Here is a 27,246-nt window from a genome sequence, read left to right as displayed (position 1 = left end):
CCAGTAGCCCCTTGGTCGACGCAGACGCGATGTGCCTCATCCCGAACAGAAGTCGTGAATGAGTCAAAACCAGATCTCTGGTTTTTTTTGACATAAAGGATGATATAGACTAAAAACGTTGATATAATCAACATTGATATCTTGGAATTTTAAAAAAATATATCGTGTATAATAAGATATTTGTACAAGAATACTACAAAGATTTAAAAAAAATGCCATAATAACAATCTCACCAATGAACAATGGTGTCACTATAATCTAATGTTTTATTAGACTATAGTGATTTTGTTGGATGTATTCGACGCTTGCGCACAGAGGCCAACAATTCGCAATTTGAAAGTTGAGCAGAGGAGCAGAGAGTGGGAGGGAAGGAGGAGGAGGGGAGGCTGAAAGAAAGGGGGGAGGAGGAGGGGGGGGGGGGTGCCGGGAGGCGCTGCCGGTGTTAACAGCTCAGTCTGGTGAGGCAGAGCAGAGGAGCTCTTGTGGCTGTCCGCTCCCCGGCTTTCATGTCAGGGGCCACACTGCTTGCGAGGTGCTTTCAAGGAGGAGGATGATGACCATGAACGGCAAGCAGCATTTCTCCGTGCACCCGGCTCTGCACGAGCCCAAGTATCCCGGCCTGCACTCAGGCTCGGAGGGCATGCGCAGAGTCTGTCTGCCCGCCCCGCAGGTACGTTCAGGTCGGGGGAGACTGGCCGCGGAGTATTGGTGGGTGAGAGGAGGGGGAAAAAAAAAAATATCACACTGGAAAATGTCTGTAAAGTTGATTTGACAGGACTTTGTTCTATCTGCTATCTCTCTCACTATCTCCTCTGCCTGCCCCCCCCCCCCTTCTCACAACCCTCACAACCCCCCACCCCCCTCACCCCCCACCCCCAATCCACGTCTATTCAAGCAATGCTCTAGCTTTCATATTAATTTTTATGACCTGCGCTTTGAGGAGGGTTCTCTCCTCTCCTCGGCGCTGCTCGCCTTTGGAAAAATGTTTTTTAGATCCTGAGAGCTGCCTGACAGAATTCCCCACTGACTCCAGTATGCGCACTCTTGCTTGCAGCTGCAGGGCAATATATTCGGAGGCTTTGATGAGAGCCTGCTGGCACGGGCAGAGGCTCTGGCGGCTGCTGACAGCATTGTCTCTCACGGCAAGAGTCACCCGTTCAAACCAGACGTGACTTACCATACCATGAGCAGTGTCCCCTGCACCTCAGCCTCCTCTTCTTCCTCCACCACCGTGCCCATCTCCCACGTCCCCTCCACCATCGCCTCGCACCACCACCACCACCACCACCACCACCACCTCGGACAGACCCTGGAGGCCGGGGACCTCCTTGATCACCTCTCCAGCAGCCTGGCCGTGAGCGGGATGGGTGCTCCGGAGCCTCCAGGGATGACCGCGCCAGCGCACCACCACCAGCACCCCCACCACCACCTGCAGACCATGGGGCAGCTGCACCAGGCGATGGCTACCATGGCCCACCCGCACTCCCTGTCAGTGCACGGCGGCATGGCGTGCGTCAGCGACGTGGAGTCGGATCCCAGGGAGCTGGAAGCCTTCGCCGAGCGGTTCAAGCAGAGGAGGATCAAGCTCGGGGTGACCCAGGCGGACGTCGGCTCGGCGCTGGCCAACCTCAAGATCCCCGGAGTGGGGTCCTTGAGCCAGAGCACCATCTGCAGGTTCGAGTCCCTCACCTTGTCCCACAACAACATGATAGCGCTCAAGCCGGTCCTCCAGGCCTGGCTGGAGGAAGCCGAGGCTGCGTACCGGGAGAAAAGCAGCAAGCCGGACCCTTTCAACGGGAACGAGAGGAAAAGAAAGCGCACGTCCATCGCCGCGCCGGAGAAACGCTCTCTGGAGGCGTACTTCGCCATCCAGCCGCGGCCCTCCTCGGAAAAAATCGCGGCCATCGCCGAAAAACTGGACCTGAAAAAGAACGTGGTTCGAGTGTGGTTCTGCAACCAGCGGCAAAAACAGAAACGAATGAAGTACTCTGCGGTGCACTGACTTTCACACACATCATGAATAAAATAGCCTACTATATTTTTGATCGAGTGATTAATAATAGCCCGAGTAGCCTAAGGGATCTATCAACGTCTCCTCACGTCTCGTCTGGGATTATCTCCAAAAAAAAAAAACAAAAAAAAGATTGTCCAGCTCGTGTCACTCACCCTTCGCCGTTGCACTTTTTTTTCGATTTCGTTATTGATACGGGACTTGTAGGTGGCCGTGTGAAGGGTCGGCGCGGAGGCGGATTCCGGGTGTCGATGAACATGTATCTTGCGCGCACTAAAGTATGAATCTTCCAGTGAATCCACCCTGACAGTTCGTCACATTCAGGGATATTAACTCCCTTTTTTTTTTTTTTTTTTCATTCAACCATGACAGGGAGTCTGGAGGCTACATTTACGGGCTGTTTAGTCGTCACTGTCGTTAAAAGCCGATGCTTTGTGAAGAAAAGACAAGGAGGCGGTGGCTTCGTGGAAAGACAATCGACGATTTCTTTTTTTTTTCTTTTTTTCTTTGCGGATTGTCGGCGGGGGTCAGAGTCGACCCTCCTCACATATGCAGAAGCACACCATCATATTTTTGAACTGTATTTTCACGTATTTTTTTTTTTTTTTTAAATTCATAAATCAAGACTTTAGTGGAATGTGAGTTCAACGATGAGGGGGGATAATAAAAAAAAAAATAAATAAATAAAAATCACCCAACATGTGATAGTAATTTACACGCACAAAAAAAAAGTCATTAGAATAAGTCTTTCACAAGGTATGAAACACTGAGTCTCTTTATCTTGAATTATTTAAAAAAAAAATGGAAGTGACACCGTCGTTTATGAGGCACATCCGTGTGGCTTTGGCTGCTGCTAGATTTTAATATTTTGATGTGAACATGTTTTGGAGCATTAGGCCACAGGTGAGCTACGCATTCATTATGTAGCCCAGATACAGACGCACACACGTATATGTTACACAGGCCTACATCACCTAAGTTAAGTATTTATTTTTCCTCACTCTCGATTTTCACCTGGAAAAAAAAAAAAAATGTGTGAAGTTTCAACTTAATAAATTATTGGTTATTTTGTAAAATCCCTCTGAAGCAGCGACTTTGTTTGTACCTTTTTTTTTTTTTTTCTTGTGCTTTACTCAACTGTGTTGTCTCAATCTTGAGGTTGCGGGACAAGGCCTGTCGACGCGGTACTTTAGGAGACGTTTGAGTTTAACCGCGGGTGTTGAGCGGGAAAGGAGGAGAGAGAGAGAGAGAGAGAGAGAGAGATGCAGGTGTCGTGTTCCTCTTTAGGCGACGAACGTGCGGGTCGGTACAAGCGGAGACGCACCGGCGGGGCGATGAAATCTCTGTAAGCGGGTTGTTTGACTGGAACTCGCTGGGGCTGTTTTATTTATGAATCCCCAGACCTCTGCTGGGATTAAATATGTATTGTCGTGTATGATATAAGAAGCAAGGAGGAGGGGGGGGGGGCGTTCACACCGCGCCGCGCTGAAACGCGCGCCCTCCACGCGGCTGCCAGCGGCCCCCTTCCCCTCTAATTAGCGCGGGTGTGAATTATGGATGCCCCCTCGCGTCGGCGGGTCCGCGTGGCGCGTGGGGTTCGGAGTGATTAAGTCATATGGCGGTGCAGTATTAATTATATACCGGTATAAGAACGACGCAACGTGGAGGAGCTGGGAAGTCGAAGCCTGACTGGGAGCTCCGGTGACTCCTGGGGGGGGGGGCGAGCCGGATCCACAACTCCAACGCTGGCCGAGCAAATCGGGAAATTAAAGTAGCCTACGAATTTTATTATTGGTATTATTATTTTTTGTTTGGCTAATTAAGCATTCTTTTTCTGTTTATTCTGTTTATTTTTCATGTGATTTATATTTTATTTCGGAGGACACGAATGTCCATTTGTATCAGATGGGCCACCGAGGCGATTTTGCCTTGTTGTTGTTGTGGTTGTCGTCGTCGGAAGTCGGAGCACCTAACTTGTTCCTTCGCGTCTTGTAGTGAAGCAACTTTAGGCCGGATTGGTTCGCGTCGCTAAAACGAAATTTGACCCCATATTCCCGATTGTTCTCCGGGTAAAACCCGCTCACATCTATTTGTAAAAAAAATATTTCTACTAAATATTTCAAAAAAAAAAAAATTCTAAAAAATAAAAGTCAATAAATGAAAACAAGAGGAATGAAAAGCTTCCACCGGATTCCTCCCACAGTCAACATGACCTCCGGTTGTGTGATTTTTCCCCAGTGAGACTCTTCCAACCAGGGGGATCGATACTTTGCAATTACACGGAAACGTTTGTGGCACTTATTAATATTCTCTTTGATGCTGAGAGGTGTTTCCTCGCGGTCCGTGATTGATGGCGTAAAGTACGAGTTTGTGAGGGGGGGGGGGGGCGACAAGACGCAAACGGTAGCCGCCGTCGTCGATGCGGCGCCTCGCTTCTCACGAGGGAAACGTTTTCGCAAGGTCCAGGCCCCAAGTGTCATCACGAAAGGAAACGGAACTCTCTAGGAATGAAGGCACCAAAGGCCCCATTTATACCCCCCCACCCCACCCCACCCCTGTTGAGCGAGGTGCTTCAGACGCAGTAAATGTGAGGCCAAGGGGGGGGGGGGGGGGCTTCCGCCGCGTTAATAATTGATCTTCGCAAAACCCGTATTGATATCACAGCAGCGCGCCGGCCACGTCGGTAAGTCGAGCCGAAGGCCGGTGCGCGCGTCGGCAGCATGTGGCGACCGAGGGCGCTTCAATAATTCAGCAGCAGCTCAAGAGGTAATATGGCGGGGTTTTTTTTTTTCTCACGCGACAGTGGAGACGGTGCTGGCCTCGCGTCGTCCCTCAATTGCGCGTGGATTTATGGCCACGGCAACAAGCGAGTTTCTAGAACGAAGAGCCGAGACCCGGGATCCGGAAGGTGGAAATTAAAAAAAAATTTAAAAAAGGGACATTAATAAAGAGATAAAAAGGGGGGGATGAAGAGAAAGAGAAGAGGGATGCGAGAGAAATAGACAGTAGTGTGTGTGGTGTGTGTGAGTGTGTTTGCTTGAGATGTTTTCATGCAGGGAAGACCATTTTTGACAGAATGAGGATGAAAGCTCTGTTTAATTCCTGAAGAATGCCTGCACACACACACACACACACACACACACACGTCCCACCCACCTTCCAAAGACAAGACACCCCAAACTCAATAATTCATCCGATGCCAGTAGCAACAAATGAGATTGTGACCGGAGCGACGGGAGACAGCTACCTCTGCGCTCTCTATTAGTCACCTCCTATTATCATCAGGGGCCAAAAGCTACTGCTGAACTCCACACACACACACACACACACACACACACACACACACACACACACACACACACACCTGTGTGCAGCACAGGCACGGGCAGACACACACAGTGAGATTGCGTTACACTCTGGAAACCTGAGGCCGAGGTGATGGATGTCTTTGAAAGGTATAGCAGGAGATGCTGTCCGACTGTAGCTCCTGTTCCCTTCTACGAGGCGTGAGTGGAGTCCACATTACTGGTGTTTTTTTTTTTTTTTTTTTTAATTCAGATGAGGCCCAAAAGAATCCTTTTTTTTGTGGCTTCAGACATCAGTGGTGGGAAAGCACATTCACTCAAGAGCCGTATTTGAGCGCAGTTCCGAGGTGTTCTAATCTTGTGGTCCTTAAATTCTACGGTACAAAAAAAGGGGGCACCCACTTGTTACTTCACAGACTAAGATCTCAAAAACCCATAATGATCTTATAAAATACAACGCATCCTTACACGGCAAATTAAACTACACCGCAGCATATAAAATAGCTATTCAGCTTCACCTAGGCCAAAATGCTGCTTACGCTAAATGGCATTGGCAATAAATATCGATATGCATATTGTGTAGTGCAGGACTTTTACTTGTCATGTATTTTCACATAGTGGGATTACTTTTACTTAAGTAAAGGATTTGAACATTTCTTCCGGATGTAATGCAACAGGCAAAGAGGGTCGCATGGTGGGGACATTATCGAATTAGTCAACTGGCAGAAAATCAACCTCTAACAATTTTGATAATCGATTAATTTAAGTTATTTTTCGTTTCACAAGCAGCTGGAGTGTGAGGGGTGTCCTGCTTCCCCTCCGTGTTATATTACTGTAAACTGAATACTTTCAGCTGCTGGTCAGACAATTTGAGAGCATCGCTTTGGTCTGCGGGAACTTGTGAGGGGCATTTTCCACAATAGTTTAGCTGGTAAAGGACATGAATGATTAATCGTTTAATGCGATGCCGTCGAGTATTTATCACCAGATTAATTTAAAGCAAAAACGCCGGCCGCCGGTGTCGTTGCCATACTTACTTACAAACGAATCGATCAATCAATCAATCGAAATCAACGATTCATGGGGTGAAGACATACTTGGGGCTGGTGCCGCACTAAGCATCGGCTCGGCGCGGAGAGAACTTCTGCGACGGGGAGAAACATTCAGAGGCTCGAGGTCTGCGTGTGAGTTTCAAGCTGTCTGCTAACTAACACACCATTTATTATGCAGGGACTATTGAGATCTGCACACGCACACACATGAGGAGATGTGAGCACCGGGGGGGGGTGGGTGTCCCTCCTCCAGCCACGGTTAGGGCGGTAAGTGTGGAGTCCATATTTCAGGTTACATTAACACCGCCCTTGCATTTCACCCCAGGTTCTTTCCCTCGCTGAGCTCTGCCGAAGTGTACATTTGTGTTCTCATTCCAAAAATACAAAATAAGAGCACGGAGCTGAAAGAAAGGGGGCACAGGGCATTATGTTAGAGACACTAACAGAAGCTCACTTATAAACACTTGCTTAATTCATTCAGCGGGCCTGAGGAAGAAGTATTATACACCCCATTCATTATTCAAGTCCTCTCCATTATCAAAGTGCCCAGAGAAATAAGATTAGCCCAGCCAGAAATAACTCACTGTGGCGTGATTTTTTTTTTTCTCTTTCCTTTTTCCTTTTTCCACAAAGCACTTAGCCGGTCAGGTGCAGGTCTACGCAAAAATTCAGATTAGACTATATGAGCATATAATCAAAAGACAGTCTGCAGAACATAATAATCCTCTCCGAGAAGATGTGGATGTTGTGTAGCGAGACAGAGGAAAGGCGGAAGAAGGGAAGAGGAGAGGAGAGGATCTTCGGAGGGATGCATGAGTCGAAGACGAGGACAGGGAAGGAGAGGGATCACAGCCAGCAAGGGAAGGCGAAAGATAGAAGGAATAGAATGACAGGAAGTGCAGAAGGAAGGGGAAGAAAGATTGAATGAAGGAAATTGAGGGATGAAAGGAGGCAGCAAAGAGGAAAGACAAGATGGATGGAAAGAAGGGAGGGAAGGAGGAAGATGGGTAAAAGAAAGGGAATTCAGAGAGAAATGGCATGTGAGGGGAACGGATAACAAAAGGAAGGGAAAGAAAAGAGAGGATCACAGGATGAGTTCAAAGAAAGAAAAAGAATAAATCCCCAGTGGTCAACATGTTTGTCATCCTGACCGTCTGGATTTAGTTCTTTTCGTTTCCGTGTCAAGGTGAGTGTGTCTCTGCTGGCCTGATCAGTCTGACACTAAACCCCTGTGACAGCAGGAGCACCCAGAGGACCCCAAGCCAAGAGGAGTGGAGGTACGAGGAGGCTACACCGTCCTGCCCAGGAGGCGATCATCCAATCCAAAGTCATGTCCATTTACACACCTTCTTAATTAGCTCTTCACTCCATTTAAAAAAATTTTTTTTTTGCAAATGTATGTGCAAGAAACACTGAATATAAATACCCGATACATGAAAACTATGTGTGGGAAGAGAAAGCAAAATTACTTTCTAAAACTTATATACTGTAAATGCAATTTTAGGTGGGAAGAAGCTATAATATGTGATTGACTTAAATTTACAAAAGATTTACAGACACTATCTTGCTAAAAGTCTACCCAAGTGTTTTCTTTTTGTTGATATCAAACCGAGATGAATAATTTACATTTCATTTCACATTACATTTCTGATAGCCTTGAGGGTGAAAAACATGTAAACAGGGCCTCTAAAAGCAGCTCGGTGTTGACATGACTCATCACCCCAGATACTGTGTACTGACTGAGGGCACACGGGAAAATAACAATGGCAGCATCACTGTCGATGAACTGTCTGCCCCCCCCCCCAAACTCTCCCTCTCTCTCTCTCTCTCTCGCTCTCTCTCTGCCTCCACGGGGCTGTGCCTTTGAAGACAGACATGAAAACCAAGCCAAGCCACAGTGGGGCCCCTGGAGGAGGTCCCCTAGCAGATGCAATCACACCGCCCTCCCCCCTGTCTGCTCCCACTGGCCCCAGGCCCCGAAGACAGCCCCGAGGCTAATCGACCAGGAACACAATAAAGAAGCAGCAGAGGCAGCCGGTGCTGAGCGAGCGCGTCTGCGTGCTTGTGCGGATCAAGGGGAAGCGCGTTACAGAAAGATATTTGTCAAGTTGCTCTAAACACCAGCGAGGATCCGGGATCAGCGTGGCCTTTTACACAGCTAAAGAGAATTATGTTTACATGGTGCTGGTCAAAGAGTAAAGATTTGGACTCTTGTTGGGAGACATTTGACGCAGGGGAATTCTGAAACTATTGATAGCACAATGCTGGATCCCCTCAGATCAGGTGGAAGAACGAAGCTGGTGTGATACGGTTGAATAACAGGTCAGGTTATACTGCCTTGGGGTGATTCAAGCACATTTGCATACTTGCAAACATTCCTATGTGGGGTTTGCATTGGTAGCTATGATAATATCCTCTGTAACCCGAACTGATAGTCGTACAACTGGACTAAAAACTAATCTCGTTTTATCTTTCACTGAGTCCACATGATACAAGTGACACAGATTCCCTTAAATTACTAAACAAAAATGTTGAATTTCTGAGTTTGGAACTGATCGCCATCTTCTTGTGTCACATTTTTTTCCCCGTTCCTTCCCTGCGGCCATGCAGTTAGACGTACGCGTGAAACACGTGATGTGAAGGGATTTTTTTTCAGCAAGGCAACATATTAAGAGTCAGCAGAAACACATCACCCTAAATTGACCCGAGTGGGTTTACTTCAAATCGATATTAAGCAAAGATGAATGAACATTTTAGGAATATTAATGATGGTGTTAACACAGTAGATGTGGTCAGGTCTTTCCAAAACATCAAATTATATAACAGCAGAAATGAATTCTTGAAATATTTATAAAATGACATAATTAGCAAAGACATTTTTAACGTGACATTACTCTTTGAAAGAGGCAAAGGTAAAATATCTAATCATACTTTCAGCGGTTTGACCAAAAGACAAGGGCTATGAGCAAGAATCAGCAGCCCTTTATCGCAATTGTTAAAAGAAACTTACATGTTGGGAAATTTGATTTGGTGTCGTGCTCAAGGGCACCTCAGTGGGTCAGCTGTATGTTCTCTCAGGAATGCGAACCTCGACCTTTTTGTTCGAGGAAGGCCCCTATTTTCATTTCAGCCAACTGGAAGATACTGGAAGGGGTGTGCTCAGTCTCCTAAACATACATTTAACAACGAACATTTACCAAACATTTTCCACATCGTCAGTGGTGGAGTGTATCAAACTACGTTATACTCTTTAAGTACTGCACTGAAGTGCAATTTCGAGGTGTTAGCACTATTTTTTCCAAAATGTAGGATCGTTTTATAAAATATGACGCATTTTCATTTGTATATTACCCAACAGCATATAGAGTAGTTTAATTAGCTCTCTCTCCACCTGCTACAATGTCAAAATGTTGCTTTTAATGTTAATAATTAAACTATATAATATATAATAATGTAACACTGACAGGGGCCATTCTACTATATAATGAGTAGATCTAGTGGTACTTTTACTTATGTAAGACTGGGAATGCAGGACTTTTATGTGCAATTATGTATTTTTACATCATTGCATTGGTTGTTTTACTTAATTAAAGGCTCTGAATACTTGTTCCACCACCGTTTACGAGAAAATGGCCGTGGACTGCAACGACCCACTGAGCCCGCAGAGGTTTATCTTCTCTTTAACACAATGTTACATTGATCTGAGAGTCGATTTGTCCTTTGAAGTCCTGCGTGGAAGGGAAGGTTATGCAAAGTATTGGGAACATTCCAAAAGTTCTATAAAAAGCACTGTTAAAAAGGAGAGTGATTCTCTTTATTTAGTAATGAGGGAGCCACGGTTCAGTAGCGCACATACACACAGCTGAACGCCACACAGAGACCCAACCGCCACCCAGAGCAAGCCTCCCCATAGCTCTCACATTGCATCAAGTCACTGAGTGACAGGTACATTGTCCAAGGCAAGGGGGAAAGGAGTGGTGAAGCATGTTTCTCTCAGAGAGCTCCTCAGTCAGTCAGGGAACCGGCTCACCACAGCCAGGCAGAGAGCATCTATACAAATGTATTTCTCGGGCGCCCCCATTGGTTGAGTGCACTCCCTGAAAACAGGGTTCTTCAGAGGTTCTTTGTGGGCTGAATGATTTACAGAATCATTAATATTTGAGCAATCATTTGAACTTCTAAACGTTTATGCATTGCTATTTCAGGACCCATCAGTGGCCCAGCACACACACATAGGTCAAACTACTTTATCGTGTGGGTCCCCCCGGTCCTACTGAAAAGTAAACGACCATCTGATCACCCGGGTTAGAGTAGCAAGTACTCACACAATTTGATGTTTTCTTTTTTTTTTTCTTTTTTTAATTTGTTTGTATTCTGCACTGCACATTCTGCAACTATATTATTCTGCACATAAGCCTGACATTGGTTTAACCCATCTTTAATCAAATTAAATTTGAGACTGTTTAAGACTTTTTTTTCCTTGCTGTTTTCAATTAGGTAAATGTTAGAAATTACATGTCTTTAAAATTAAAGGAGAGGAGCTACGTCAGTAGGTACCTGTTAAGGTGGATCTTGCATAAACAAGCAGGTGTAGTTGACAGAATTTAGATCTCAACATCTGTACCACAACAACGTCCATGTTGTATTTCTCGATGCTCTTGCTCATTTTGGTTGACAGTTTTGTTAAAATGCTTGTATCTCGACAGTCCATGACAAGTTTAGAAAGCTTGGATAAATCCTCTTAAGTACTGAATTTCCCTTTTTGTTCTTACTACTCCCCTGCACAAGGTCTGACCATCTTATTATATATGCGCACAATTATGTATTGAGGAGGATATGTCATTGGTATGACCATGTAATGAAGTAAACCAAAGTATTCTACTGTCCCCATGCTCCATTTTATTTCAAGATCAAATTATTTATCACAAAAAACAAATAAATAAATAAAATAAAGCAGCCACGGGTAGTTATGTAAAATGGCCGTAGCATTGCAAGAGATGTTATTACAATGTAATTCAGTGACGATGTGCCAATCATAAAATGTATACACTAACACAAACAGGGTCATAGCCATTGATGGCACTGAATGTCGTTGGTAATGTTTTCTGTGAACTATTACAGAAATATCTTAAAATTTGATTGTTTTTAGGCCAAAGTCTACATAAATAGAGTAATTTGTATTCGCCATTAGAATTACTGGTAGTGTGAAGGCTTTCAAACTACGCTGAGAGCATCAGGAAGGGCAATATTTTTTTTCATTTATAAATTTTTCTGAGTTCTTTCTTTATACATATCTCTCTGTGTCTGTGTGTGTGTGCATGTGTGTGCGTGTGTGTGTATAGAGTTGGGTTCTGGGCTAGTCTCAATTTCCCATATGGGTGGGGTTCTGCCGGGGTAATTGGACTCACTTCAGTATATCTAAAATCCTGGCTACTGCCCAAACACAACTATGCGTCCCAAGAACAAAATATTGATGCTAGTGTATGCAACTGTCACATTTTCTTCGCCAAACAGCCAAGCACACGAACTACAACCAACAATCTTTCACAAACATACGTAACACTCTACTCACCTCACATCCGTTGCTGCCTTCAGCCAGATGTGATACATCTTCCACAGAGGATTCCTGCAACACATTTTAGAATAATGAGTTAAACTAAACACAAGTGGCCTTTCTCCAACATGAAATGTTTTCAAAAACACAATGGATCAATAAATGGTTACAAAAATAAGTGATTAAAAAGCGAGAAAACAGTTGTGGTTATCAGATGAGTTTTTACCTTGGTGAGAGATTAACTGCAGCGTATAGCCAGGTCAAATACCCTCCTTAGGTGTCGAAGAACATCTGACTCATGAAGGTAACGAGGGCTGACAGCAGCTGGATTGACCAGCAGAGCAACAGCAGATACCAGCAGATGCATCCTCTTCTTCATGATTCCAGCTTGTTTCAAGAAGCCCTTGAATTGATCACTTCGCTTGTTCCAAGGTCTTGATGGAGAACACAGGATTTATACTTGCTTTGCTTTACGCCTTTGACTTTCCACTCATTACAAAGACAATGCTATCAGTCTGTATTGTAAGATAAGACTGTGACTGATTACGGTGTGGTTGAAAACCGAGGAATGTTTCTCCGAACTTGATCAGTAGGGCGGCTGCCATACTAGAGAAAAACCACTTTAACAGGCAATTTAGTCATAGTTCATATGGGCATTGGCGTTTCGGAAGTTGTCTATGACAAAACATTATGAGCTCACAAAGACAGTGGCAGTTTTGACCAACTGGAAAATAAAAAATGACAAACTGTAGTATTGTTTCCTATCTTTTGGCATAAAACACTTTTCTGCTTCCACATTTGGGCCTGAAGTGGCGATGTTTATGAGAAAAGTTATCTAATACAGGGAAGCTCATGAAGGCAGCAGTGCTAGTCTTCAAACACTATGAAAAATTAAAGTGATCAAGACTTTTTAAGGCTCTGTTTGAATGGTAGGAATGCAAAGACCAGTGAAAAGAACAACAGAAAAAAATTATGTTTGAATAATACAGAATAGAAGGACATGAATATGTGGACCACAAGTCTGCAGCAAAGGGCAGATGGTGGCACTTAAATTTGAGTTTGTCAAGATATTGAAAGTCTGATCATGTCATGTTTTCCACTGATGGAAAAAAAGTTGGCCAATTTTACTTTGCACTGATTTAAATATTAAATCTGAATGATAACCATTACGATATAAATGTAAATAAATAAATGGTGAATCTGTATATATGACTCCATGAATTCAACACCATTTCAGTCATAATCCTGATGCGGGGTACAATTGGGTTTTATGGGTAAACATGCTCTTGTTGTAGGTTGTTACGTCTAAACCAAGACACAAGTCTGTCCAGAATCAGCCTAGTTTCAGACTTATCATTGAAAGATGAGCTTTAAAAATAAGATTAATCAGTAAGGTAAAAGGACTATCAATCAAAAGACACACTTATGAAACATAATTATATGCTGACGATGTTACACTTTACTTATCAGACATAGAATCATCACACTCTTCCTATCAATCAAGTTTCAACAAGCCCTGTTTACAAACTGAACTGGGGCAAATCTGAGTAAATCCAATTATTGCATCGCTGTAAATAAACAGAAAGAACTCTGTCAGGGCTCGGGATAACACATAGTATTTATGAAACGTGAGAATTACAAAATTACAAAAATTAGAAATAAAATGAATAAAAATTTTGAAAGATGTTATGTTCTGTCAATCTTATTATGGGGTAGAGTAAATATTAAAATGCCTATCCTACCTAGTGTCGTCTATGTGTGAAAACATGTTACTAGTTACCATTTTAAAGACCTGGTTTGATAATTTACAATCACTTTATGATCACTTTAGATGGCATGGAAATGTCCCTAATGTCCAGATTAACCCACTAGAGGGCCCTCTGACCCCCCGTTCGTCTCAATGTCTGGGCTTTGTGCATGTACGCTGTCACTTTTATGTGTCCACAATGTGTAGCCTTCTGTCTCACATAGGTTTACCGTGTATTATTATGTGCACCGTGCGAGCACTTAATCAACTGAAATAATGAAGGTCTTAAAAGTAGATCTTTGATAAAAAGGACTTTATCATCTCAGTTAATGTTGTGACTGAGCGGTATATTCACCGCAAACCAACTGACACACAGTGAATGTGCAGAATTTGGGGCCCCTGGTGGTCTTTAACAGTTGGTAATCTTGCCATGATGCCACTGAGATAAATGTAGCACCTCAAGTAGTTGTATGCAAGTTAAACATGTACGGTGTTACTTGTCTTCTGAATATTCTGCATTATAATGACAGCAACAGCATTCTCTCTGTCTAAATCTGTAATACACTGATAAGAAATGCATAAGTAAAGCTGACTGGGTGTTATTTTCCTGGATACTAAGAAACATTTTGTCTATCATCTGGCCTACTGAGGACAAACCATTACATGAAGGCATGAGGAGTGATAGCAGTATCAGTAGAAATCAAGAGCTAGAGAGAACAGAACACGTCATATCAATCCATCTGCCCTCCTGTGTCGTAGTTACATAACTTCATATGCAACCCAGAAATCCTATATTATAACCATAAGTGACTAATGATCAAAACTAGAAAAAAGTGATTACTTTTAAGATACAGTATTACAACACAGCTGTCTAAGGAAAAGGGGAGGAATGCAGCAGCATCAAGCTTGAACCATCAAACAAACTAAAAAAGAAAAGAAAAAAAAATCAATTAAGAGCTTCATTGCTGTAGTAAGGCAAGCTACAAAGGAAAAGGGGGGATTTTAAACATGAGTCATTGGGGTTTCAAATTCCTGGGACTGACCACAAATCAGCAGAATTGGCAAGAAGCCTGTAAGTCTACAAATTCTGTCCTGTACACTATTCATTTTGTATTGTCTAAGAAAAAAGAATATCTCACTTAGTCAGTAGTTCTGTAAGCACCAGTGACATATAAATAGTAACATATTTGATTGTGTGATTCGCAATCAGTACTTTAGAAAAGGAAATTATCAAATAATTAACTGGATTAGCAGTCAGTGCTCTATAAATTCTAAAAGACATATTTGGCCATTTTTTTTAGAATTTTATTTTTAAATTCAGCAATGCTCTTTATATATTTTTCTCCTAAACATCTTGGTTTAATTCACTTTGAAATCAACAGATAACTAGTTAAATTTGAAAGTAACAAAGACATTTCAATGTCACGTAGTATATAATGAGGTCAATGCAAGAAATATAAAGTGTTTAAAGAAATGAAAAGTGAACAGATATAACAAACTATTTAGGTCAATTCTCAGCACACGTAAAAGAAAATAGAACATGCCATAACATGCCATACAGAAAAAAGCATTACCATATACACTGCACTCGTGGGCAATTATATTTATTTTTCTGTAAACAGTCATTTCAATGCTGTATGATAGGATTACAATAAATATGTCATTCAAATATATAAAACAGCCTTAACTTATGTTAAATACAATGAAAAAAATAAATATGCAGTTCATAACAACTTCCATGTTTGTTTTCTACTTGGGAAGCAGTTTGAGCCCAGACGCTTCATCAAGTTGCTACAGTGACTGCTGTGCTGATTTAAAAAAACAGCTAACTAGACAGATAAAAGTAAAAATCTGTTAAATGGCTATTTACTACATTGTGTTGTAGTTCAATGTTGTCTTGAACTATGCTGGCTGTGCATCGTGCTGAGGGACTGCAAACATAAATTAGCTTTTAAATAACACAAATCAATCATTGTAATTGTACTGTATAGAGTCACTCCTAAATAAAAATAATTACTAACATAATGCAGATAAAAAAAATAAAAACAGAAATTTTAGTAAGAACTTATTTTACCAACCAACACATTAAAGAAAAAAAATAAATGCTACAAAATTAATTCTTTAACATCTCCAATTATATCCCCTAATGATTTGCTCTGTCATTATCAACGTCAACTTTTTTGAAAATGAAAATATTTTAATTTTCACATTAAGACTCCCTACAAAAAGAAAAACAAAAAACACTTGAAAGCTTAAGTGGTCCACTGTTTGAAAGTTGTGTCACAGGTCTGGGAGGTATTCAGGGGTTGCTCTGGTTGGCCCCGCTAAAATTTCTCTTCTGGGCACAAGATTTAAGGAATGACATCAGCGAAGGTAATTGAATTTCTTCACTTGTTGGTGTCAACTCCCTTAGTAACTCTGTACAGTTTACCTGAAAGATAAGAAGTCAAGTTGGCTCAGTGCATTACCTTTTCATTATAGTACTTCTCAACTGTCACTATACACTGTCACCGTATTTGCTTTGTCAATCTAAATGTAAAGTGAGGTACTTAAAACCTTTGTAAAACAGATGTGACTTCTGATGTTGCAAATGTGATGTCTAAGGGAATTCTTACTTTGAAGGCCCCGTTATATTTCCTCAGGTTTCTCGCAAGCTCCGCCGCGTCCTTCCTATGAGTGAGGTTTGAGTTTTTGAACAGGATATCGTACACTTTGCAGAAGAACCTATCCTGTAGGGATCATAAGCAAAAATATATTAGCTTTTAAAAATAAACCGGGCACACAAATACTGTAAAATTATGCAAAACGGCCATTGCTATTTACATTGCAATTTGTGTTAAGTTACCATGTTCGGTTCCTAATAGAAAACAGATACAAGACTAACACAAATCGAAGTCAATAAAATACTAGTGCAACGGTCTAACTACAAGTTTGGCCAAACATCACAGAATTTGAACTACAAGCAACAATGCTTCAAAAATGTAACACTCGTCTGACCTTACAGCCATCGTCAACCAGAGGTTTCACATTCTCCACAAAGATCTCCTGCAGCACATAATAGGAAAACTAGATTAATTTCTTACTTCAGGTAGCTTTTCTTCTGTCATGAAAGGTTTTAACAAGATAAAAGTAACAAGTTAATAAGTAAGAAGACAGTTTATCAGATAAGCTCTTACCTCAGTGTGAGACGTATTGAATTTTTCAGCCAGCTCAATTATATGCTTTAGGTATTCAGCCTTGTGAGGAGTAGGACTAGCAACGCCGGGACTGACCAGCAGAGCCACAGCAGATACCAGTAGAAGCATCGTCATCTTCATGATACTAGCTCGTTGGCTGTTAACCTCTGTAAGAGACTATTTCAAGATGCCCTTGAACCGATGGCTCAAAATTGTCAGCTTGCAGCTTATTCTGAGGTCATGGCTGACAACAGAAGATTTATACTTGCCATGCCCACGCCTTTGCTACGTGCTTTCCCTACACTACACAAACAAATGCCGTGAGATAAGATTTGGTGGTTGATGACAAAATTTACCAAAAACAGAGCTGCGTTTCTCTGAATTGGATCTATAGAGTTGGATGCCACACTTGTTGGAAGGAAAAAAAAAAAAAAAAAAAAAAAAACCTTTCTGAAAAATGAAAGAAAAGAGGGAGAGTCATATAGAACAGCCTATGTCCCCCACAAGACATTTAATGTCAGAACATTGTGAGCTCACAAAGTGGCAAACATGGAAACACAGCTGAAAACTGCAATACTGTCCTGAATTTTAAAGAAGCACAGGTCCTTATGTTGCCACTGTTGGCGGCAGTGCAATTCTCAAAATGACAACATAAAAGAGATCCACAGCAATTTTCTCGAATACTTCAAGAACAATTAAGACAATGCTTTTACAATTTGATATTTGTAAATAGAATTACACAAACTCAAGTTATTAGATAGTTCTGTTTCACTCAGGTTATTTCAATGTCGTACCATAGCATGGAAGCGGTTCATGCTATTAATTAGGATCATAACTTTTAGCGTCACTTTCATAAATGTTTTTGATATGTGGTATCATCCAAAGAACCCTTTACACTAGACACAGATCCCAGGGTACATTTGGAAAGTACTGGATTTATTCGATTTTTGTAGGCACTTCACTTACTACTACTTTGGTGGAGTGGAGGATGTAATAATTAAGTCTAGGTTGATGAACAGTGACATTAAAAGGAAACATTATCAGCAAAGTATGGTTCCAAAAAGTTTCTGTAAAATTTCTTACCAGCTGAATAGAGAAAACAATGGGACCTTTAGGTGATTTACGTGATGTCCGTTGAGGAGATGAATAAATATGTCTGTGTTTCAGGTTTAAAATGCTGCATGTTGCATTATGGATATTTGCAGGTCTCTTTGGTTTGGGGAGGTTAAATGTGTGCAGAACAGTTAACTTTCTAGCCTGTTAATGGAAGGAGGGACATGAAAGTGGATCTTCTTTGGGCTTCAAAAACCCTGGCTGAAATATCAAAGTATTACTGTTTTTAAATTAAATGAACTGAACACGGACTTTTCCCAACCTACACGAAAGCAAGAAGATCAGGGATCACTGTGTATTTCCACAGTATTTAAAGAGTCATTTATCTTCTCAGTGCAGATAGGATGAGAGGGAGGTGATGCTGCACTTTGTGATTTCGGAGTTCTGGTCTTGATTCTTACGGATGCGGTAGAAGTGTTCAATGTAGCTGGACCGCCCCAGCAGCTCCACAAAGTCCTCATCATGGGTGATGATCAACAGCTGGAAGTTACGCTGACGAGAGCGACTCTTAATGATTCTGGGCAGAGCAAGCAAGGGGAGATAAAAGAGCGGAAAAAATTGATATAGTTCACACTTTAATGGGTCAAATTACAGTCGTGTTTTACAGTGTTTTTATGATGGTGTTTGCAGGGTGATGCAACTGGTAAAACATAAATTCCAACTCTCATGATACTGTGAATATAGAATGTATATGTTTAGTGTTTGTCATGTCCGGAAAGCTAAGCTAACTAAGTGGCAAGTAACCGATTCTCAGTTCACATCTCATGACATGACCTGCTCTTATAATAATCAGACTGAAGACAGTGGTCTTCTGCAGAAAGCTCTGGTTAACAGTTTTGCACTGTCTTGCACCTTCTGGTTTGATTAGAGCCAATTAGAGCGAAAATGCTGCACAGTCATTGTGTGCATTTTTGTACTTGTATCCTTGTGGGGACTTTGTGGAGTTTCAGATCTATTTGATATACCTGCCTCACTTCTCCAACTGTCTGTCTGATTATTAAGACTAGGTTTTACGGCTACAATTACTTTTAAGGTTTCAGGTAAGACTTGGGGTTATGGCATGTGGATACGTCAGTCAGTCAAGAGTAGGGGTGGGGTAATGCATCAAGTCATTAGGGTCCTCACAGGTATCGAGGTACATGGGTGTGTGTGTGTGTGTGTGTGTGTGTGTGTGTGTGCGTGTGTGCATATGTACTGACTCTACGAGGGCGTGTGCCAATGACTCAATATTCTCCCTGTCCAGGTTGGTGGTGGGCTCATCCAGGGCCAGGATTCCACAGTTCAGACAGAAGGTCTCTGCCAGGGCTAGACGGATGATCAAGGATGCCAACACCTAGACACACACACACACACGTTTGGGGGGGGGGGGGGAGATTGGATTTTTACTCCACTTGCTTAAATGATGATTTACTGGAAAATACCGTAATTTTATTAAACACGTGGTAAGTACTTTTCTGGCACCTTTTGACCAGCACTGCAGCGTCCTCTCATATCCAAAGCTGTGTCTCCTTTCACCATAACTACTCTGTAGTTGTAAACCCTTCGCTTCACTCCAGCAGACGAGTTTTCATCCATATCAGACCTGATCTCCACATATTCAATGTCTGGGGAGCAGGCAAGAGGGACTAATGAAACACTGACAGGAGGAGGAGTCAGGCAGGAGAACTATGTACACACAAATAGTGCATATAAATAACAGTTTATTTGTTTGTTTGTTTTTTTAAAAAGTGAGCACCTTGACCCCTGTAGGTGCTGCGCCATAGGTCTCTGATAATCTTGTTGATCTCATCCATCTTCATACTGTGGAATTTCATGATTGTTCTGAGGAAAACAAAAATAAAATAAAGGTAAATACACAAGGATGCAATGATGCATTAGATACTATGTTCAGAATTATTACAAACATAAACTGTACCTCAAACAGTATAAAATATCATAGTAGTATAAAACATTTTAATAAATCACACCACTCTGGGCCCAAAATGGCTATCAAGCCTTTTCTGTCTCTGTACTTGCTTATGTATATCTGCCATTACTTTTCCCAAAGTCCACAATCAGCACATGTGCTTCGAACAGATGTCATGGTGTACAGAATAAAAAAATGTGTCTCTCAAGGCTTCCTAGTGCAATAGATTGAAAAATGTGCAATGAAAGAACAGGACATAACTGTGGAGATGTAACCGGTATCTGGGCATCCCAGATGAGAAGGGGAACAGCGAGACATTGCCTAGTGCTGGATGTGAGCATTTGGTAGATTAAACTCTAGGTAGGTTCAAAAGTGAACGTATGTGGACCACACTGCGATGTGCAGAAACGTGCAAAAATGGCAGGTAATTGAACTCAAACTGACAAAAATAGAAAAAACCATCAAAACGCTTTATGAAAGTTAAAGCTTGCTGCTGCACATGCAGTATGGCCTGACTGATTTACAACATTAAGCCATTTTCTGATCATTCAGTTACAAAATAAAAGCGACAGCAATTTTATTTTATGTTTTTTACTAAATCCATCTAATACTGTTACATGACAAAGATAACATATCAATACATCAATGTAACTGGAAGATGCTTTCCTGCATACCAAGAAGCATTTTGTCTATAATCTAGCAAATTGATGAGAAACTCCAATGTGGTTTGAAAACAGCAGAATGATAACAGTATAACCAACATCGCTTCTTACAAAACCCATATATGGTGGATAAATAGATGAACAATAAAGAGACGAAGAAAAGATAGAGGGAGTAGAGCAGTCCTTATCCGCCCATCTGACCTATTAAGCTGACGTAAAGAACTGCTTATGCAACAGAAGGAAGTAATGGCTAACGACTTCCTACTGCAAGGGTATTAGACTTCAAGGTACCGAGAAGTATAACATGACTCAGTCGTGATCAGAAGAATTGAGTGATTTTAGATTTGATATACAGCATGTTGCTGATTACGCCTATGGAAAGTATTATCCTCTCTCGGACTTTTCATGTTTTCTTCTTTAAGAACAATGTATCAGGATTAAGTAACATTTTTAATCAATCCCCCCGTTCATACTGGCTATTAGATGATCCCTTCCCAACTTATATATATATATATATTAATATATTCCAAAGTTCCAAAGAAGTTAATACATGGCTTCAGCAGGCTGAGTTAATCAAATCAAGAGGGCATCTTCCAAAGTTAGTCTATATAAATCTATATAGCACAGAGTTTTCTCCTTGTCTCTCCCTGGGTAGTGTTTCTTTGCTGAGCTGTGCCGGATGGATAGTTAACAAAATGGGAATTTCAGATTAAAAAGAGTAACTTTCGATAACACTCATAATTCAACCAATCGAATACATGCGAGCAAACATGCTGGTAGACTATCGTAACGCCAGATTCTACTGTTTACTTAGTTGCCGGTGTGATAACTTTCCAGAGTTTTAAAATCCTGGCTCAGAGTCTTATCAAACGTGCAGTGTTTTGGCATCTTACAAGCCTTCAAACTTGTGAATCTATTCCTCAAACTGAGCTTCACAGATCGCACTGTTTTTCTCGCCAGTACCTTAGGAAGCTGAAACATTTTTCTGCTCTGTGTAATAATTCATCCAGTTCATACTGTCCAAGGCTTCAGACTTTAGCTCTGTGTCATATACAGAGGGCTCTGGCAATAAAATGCAGTGTCGCCTGGCAAGAAAGTTGAAACTGGCTCAACTTTCACCGCACCCCAATGCAATGTCATTCAGCAAGGTGCTGTCAACCAAATAAATGCAGGGACACATTGGGGATGGATTTTTTTATAATGTAAATCGCTTATTTCTACTGTTCACCCAGAGATAGATACAATGAAAGATGTGATCAGTGTCACCGTAATAATTTTCGAGAGATGTAAAATCTCTTCTCAGTATTACAAACCCGTGTGGTGTTTTTCTTGTAGTGTTTCTCTAAGTGATGCTTTGCTGGATGATAAAATTTAAAAGGAAGTTTATGCCCCCGTAAAAAATTAGATGAAAACAAGTAGGCGAAGTGGTGGGTCATATCAGGGTGGCAAACTTACAAGAATGGATATTTCACAAAAAAAACAAAAAAACAAAAAACAAGAATTCTTAACACAGCGTTCCTGGCTAAAGATCTTTACTTATCCACTGGGTACCACATCAGCAGGGGTGGGTAGAGTAGCCCAACGCTGTACTCAAGTAAAAGAACTGTTACTCTAAATAAAATAAGTACCAGGAGAAGAAACAGTAGTCATCAAAATACCTATGTAAATTAGAGAACAGAAGTGTCGACTAAAAAAAAACAACTTTAGTGGCAAGAAACTTTATAAGTAAAATATTATAATGATTTTATTAAGTCTTATGCTCGCTTTTTTTTTTTAATTGTATTGAGATATGACTAATATCATTTCAACCACAGATGGTCCTCCTCTGGTAAAGGCAAAGAAATGAACATATTCCTGTATTTATGGTCAGTTACTCTTGGAATGCTACATCATCACCTCCTAATCAGATAATCTGGACGATATTCCCAGTCTGTGTGTCTCAAGTATGATCATAAATTTCCCATGTGAATATTACACTAATATTATACTCTGGGAAAACCTTTTACATAACAGTTTTGGCTTGTTGTATCCTATATTATATCATATCCTGTTGTATCCTATATTATATCATATTATATTATAATCTGGAAATAAATAAATGAAATCAGATATGCATGGAGCATGTCTATTACGTCAAAAAGGAAATATAAAGAATATCAACATGTTACGGTCCTTATGCTTTGAAATAAAATCAGTCTCTAATCTAATGGAAGTAGGCCTACATTAGAATAACACAGAGTCAAACGAGTGAGATCCACATCACTCAGCTGAATAAAGCACAGTAAACCAGTGTGAGGCACATTTGCAGCTTGCACATTTCTAACATACTATAGGAGGTATAGGGGGTCTGTTAAAAGATTTATTAACCAAATAAGAATGTAAGACCAAGGATACATTTTTGGAAGAATATATCTATTAAATGTAGTTGTGTTCACCTCTTCTCTTTTCACTCTTACTGCGGAAGACCATAGGTGTGCATATGCACACGCTTGTCATGTCTTTTTTTGATAAGCAAAATTTGCTCTCTGCCTTTGTGTTTCTCTTCATGGACGATGACTAGTAAATTGATTAATAAAGCTGCTGGGACTCACACCGTTAGCTCGAATATTATGAGAGAAAGAAGGAACAGAAGCGGTTTTGAAGCATGAAAAACCGTTCGTATATAGTATCAAACTTTTTCGCATTAACACAACAGACACTTAATGCTCTCTGTCAATTCAGTGTCCGCACAGTTCTCTGATGTACTGACCTCAGACCAGTGTATACAGCCAGAGCTCGCTGCACTTTACGCCGTAGTCTGTTAATATTAGCTGCCAGCGATATTTGAAAGCCATACTACAATAGTGGATACTACAATCTACCAATATAGCCTCACCCATTATTCTGCTACGAACAGAGTCATGGGGGGTGTGGGTGCAGTCGGACAACAGAACGCCAGCAGACCTGGGATCAGCAGATCAGCCTCTTAACGGAATGTGCATGAATGCATTAAATAAATAAATAAATGAATAAATCAAAGTTGCGTGATAAGTGTATCCAAATGTAATGGTAATGTAAAAGTAATGACTTCTCTCTAAAAATCTACTGAAGTAAAAGTAAAGAGTAAAAAGTATGCGGCATAGATAGCTGTACATTTCATTACAATGTGCTTAGATTTGGTTTTGTTGAGTCTGCAGAACCTTGGATGTATCCTAAAATTACTGTAATATGATTTTTGACAATGATGATGGTTTTGGAGTATCTGTTGGACTTTACTTGCCGAAATGCTACTGCCAATTATCTGACATATAAATTAACTACTTGAGACCACAGCTACAAATTAGCTGTTGAGCTATCCCCGGCATGTTTTTTAAGATGCCAATGGAGATTAATGTGCACTGCCCACTATAAATAAACAAATAAGCAAACAAAAAACTACAGACACACTCACATAATCAGTTATGGCTCAAAGTACTTTTATAAAATCGAAACATTAAAAGATTGTGACAATCACATCCTTGCCTTCTGGTTTTCAACCTTTTATGCACACACAGTGTGTTTCTAACACAAGTGAATGAACAAAGGGAGTTTCATATTGATTTTTTCTATTACTGAAATAAAATATAACCATGAAACTATATTCTGTCTAGTCAGACAGAAACTGTGACTTAGAAGCCTGGTCTGCTGGAAGGCTGCTTAAGTCTACTTTCAATCTTGATAAAAGTGCAGACTTGATGCTTTGACTAACCCACACATATGGGTAACTGATGATTCTCTTCTCATCTCAGATGTTATCTGATATGGTGAGCTCACATTTCCTTACTTAGGTTCACATAGGCCTTTCATCTTCAGGTAGTACATCTGTCATATTTATCCATGTATCCAAAGACAATAAAACAATTTGCCACCATGACTTTACATAATGATTTTGGTCAAACTTCACTTTGTCTGTGAGGATTCAGCAGTTTAGGATATGCGCACTGTCATGCTATGTAACCTTTATGATAGTTTCGTTCATGTGCACATTTATATAAAAAATAAAATACAATAAAATAAAAATCAACGCTGCAAATACAAACCTGATACCACATTACAATGTGGTCATATGTCTACTGCCGATTCTGTTTTAAAACCTTACTTACTTATAGTATACCGTTTGTGACTTTTGAAAATAAAAAATGTTCAAATAATGAAAAATGGCTTTACTTTTAATATATAGAATAATAAACTATATGTAGCAGTGCTGCAACGAATGATTATTAATAATGATTATGTTCTCAATCAAATAATTGTTTAGTAAAGTCAGTATATCGTAAAAAGTAGCAATTATAATTTTCTAGAGACTAATGTGAATCCTAAATTAAACTGCCGTGTTTTGTCTGACCAATACCCAAAAACCCAAAGATGTTCAGTTTAAAATTATGACAAAGTAGCAAATCCTTACATTGGAGAAGCTAGAACCAGCAAATATTTGGCATTTTTGCTTGAAAAATTACTAAAACTATTAATCAATTATCAAAATTGTTGGAGATTTATTTTACTTTCAATCGCCTAATCGATATCTCACCCAATTGATTCTGCTCTAAAACGCAGTAAAAGCATACTGGATAAATGTAAAATTGCTGGGAGGGTTACACATTACATGTAAAGAAAATGTTCAGTCCAACACTACACTATGGCCACACGCTTTGGACGCTCATTAAAATCCATGAGTGTGTCATAATGAATAGACTCTGTTCACCAACACACAGGAAACTGAGCTACCGCTGATACGTGCAGTTCCTTTAAAACAAACTTCATAACTGCTTTGCTTCACCTGCTGTGAATGAATGTGCTTTAGAGGAATTCTCCACTAGCAAGGTGCGCTTGCTGGAGGGGGTCTCTATGAGGTGCAGGCTGAGAGCTCGTTTTAGCTTAAGAATTTAAACAAACAGCAGAATGATACTTGTTGTTTGATTAAACTTGTTATGTTGATGGTTGAAACCAGCTGTTCTTACAGTACATATTGTACCAACTCTACCTATGAACTAGCTCTATCTGTAACCATCCAGATGCCTTAAGCACATCACAAATCATGAATTGATTTGTATTTATACCACAGCAGCCTGACCACAAACCAGTGTTTGTGTATACAGAGAGCAAATGCATACATATATTCAAACCACTGCCTGTATTGCATTAATCCCTCAACATGGCTGCTATCTTTGCACACTATTTGAATAGTGCACTACATTGAACGCATTAAACAGAACTCCCTCTGTAAAATTAGTTGTAGGTATTTGGTTTTTTATTTGTGTATTGGTATAATCACATATGACATATATTTGTTTTTACTGCACATTTTTATTTTGATCTTAAATACCTAATCTTATTATTACACTGTTCTCACATTTCTTTATTTTGCTGTTCTACCACATGGACCAAAACAAATTCCTTGTACACATGTACTTGGTGAATAAAGTCTGATTCAGATTTTTGTTTAATGGACATTAGTAATAATCTAATGTAATCATGACATTCAAAAGTGATATATATAGTATATTTATTGATAACAACTGTAAAGTTGGCCAGTTATGGTAATAATGACAAACTACCAGTGAATCACAATTCACTATGTCTGGATATGTACTATGTAAATGAGACAAGTTAGTGTTTAGTTCTGCTGATGCTGACAGCTCTGAACTTCAGCTGCTTAAGGCAACATTTAGTTTCACACACTGACAGGACGAGCTTCTTCACAGCCCAAAATACAGGAGGTCTAGATTCAAAGCTTTAATTTGATAAGCTGGAAGGTCCAAGCTGGCCAGAAGTTCAAACCCAGAACCTTCCTTCTTGCTGCGAGGTGACAGTGCTAACTGCCACATTACCTCACACTGCCTTCATGAGAATATAGTGATCGTCAAATGTTTACAGTAACTGTAAACCCAAAGCCACTGCGTGGAGGAGGAACAAAAGAACTGTCGTAACAGTTCAAACTCATTTTTCCCAACATGACACAGCTGACTTTCTAGCTAAAAATCCAAACACTTTGTAGTGGTTGTGATGACCTAATTTCAAAAGGGAAGACAAAGTACGGATGTCTCAAAACCGGAAAACTATACATATACAAAGGATGTGCTTAAGTTGAAATTGTATCTTATGAACGCGACTATCTACTAGTAAATACTAAGCACACTTTAAAACAGCTCTCAAAACTCACCATTTTAAAGTTGCTTTTAACTAACACTCAGCTCTGTCACCGATGCTTTTGTATGAGAGTACATCTTTTATCTTTTTCTCCTTTTCCGTATTTGTTCCGTTTTGCCCACCTGCTTTTAATAGTGTCTTTCTGCTGCTCTGTTTTTGTGTGCAACTTCTTTTTGCTAATCGTTTTTTAATCATCCTGACTGCCTTTAAAAGCACTGTACAAAGAAAATTCATTATAATTATTACTAGCCCCCTGTCATTAATAAATCAAATGCTGCATGTAAGTCTTAACTCTTCATTTGTAACTGAGCAGCACTATATAAACCAGGTTTCAAGAAGTGCTGTATAAATAGTTTTATTTACTAATTTTATCTGGTATGTCAAGATTATTTTCATCATTTTGACAACACAAACTTCCAAAAGTACCAAAGAACTTATCAATTTGTCATGACACCCACAGACACTAAACCTATCACCTGAAGAGCGCCATGATTGAATATCATACTAATACAATAGAATATATACTACCTGCTGTTTTTTTACATAATGGTTCCA

General features: G+C 40.5%; 2 protein-coding genes across 4 annotated transcripts in view; one reads left to right on the top strand and one right to left on the bottom strand.

Annotated features, from left to right (window-relative positions):
* The first annotated feature begins 508 nt into the window (after window positions 1-508).
* Window positions 509-2,002, top strand: pou4f3 (POU class 4 homeobox 3). The gene is made up of 2 exons (XM_040151026.1): window positions 509-670; window positions 1,055-2,002. Exons 1-2 carry the CDS (start codon window positions 551-553, stop codon window positions 2,000-2,002), a joined length of 1,068 nt encoding a protein of 355 aa, XP_040006960.1. The 5' UTR covers window positions 509-550.
* A 15,329-nt stretch (window positions 2,003-17,331) lies between these two features.
* The window catches only part of rad50 (RAD50 homolog, double strand break repair protein), a 28,427-nt gene continuing 18,512 nt past the window's right edge, over window positions 17,332-27,246 (bottom strand). For all 3 annotated transcript variants that reach the window (XM_040151176.1, XM_040151178.1, XM_040151177.1), the window contains exons 25-28: window positions 19,694-19,779; window positions 19,420-19,562; window positions 19,158-19,291; window positions 17,332-18,475 (exon numbers count right to left, since the gene is read on the bottom strand). In XM_040151176.1, coding sequence (XP_040007110.1) covers window positions 18,289-18,475; window positions 19,158-19,291; window positions 19,420-19,562; window positions 19,694-19,779 — 550 coding nt within the window. In that variant the 3' untranslated portion in view covers window positions 17,332-18,288. The remainder of the gene's footprint in view (window positions 18,476-19,157; window positions 19,292-19,419; window positions 19,563-19,693; window positions 19,780-27,246) is intronic.

The sequence above is a fragment of the Xiphias gladius genome, chromosome 17, assembly GCF_016859285.1.
Source record: "Xiphias gladius isolate SHS-SW01 ecotype Sanya breed wild chromosome 17, ASM1685928v1, whole genome shotgun sequence".
NCBI lineage: Eukaryota > Metazoa > Chordata > Actinopteri > Istiophoriformes > Xiphiidae > Xiphias > Xiphias gladius.
Note: the sequence above shows the minus strand (reverse complement) of the source record. Positions and strands in the feature narration are given on the sequence as shown.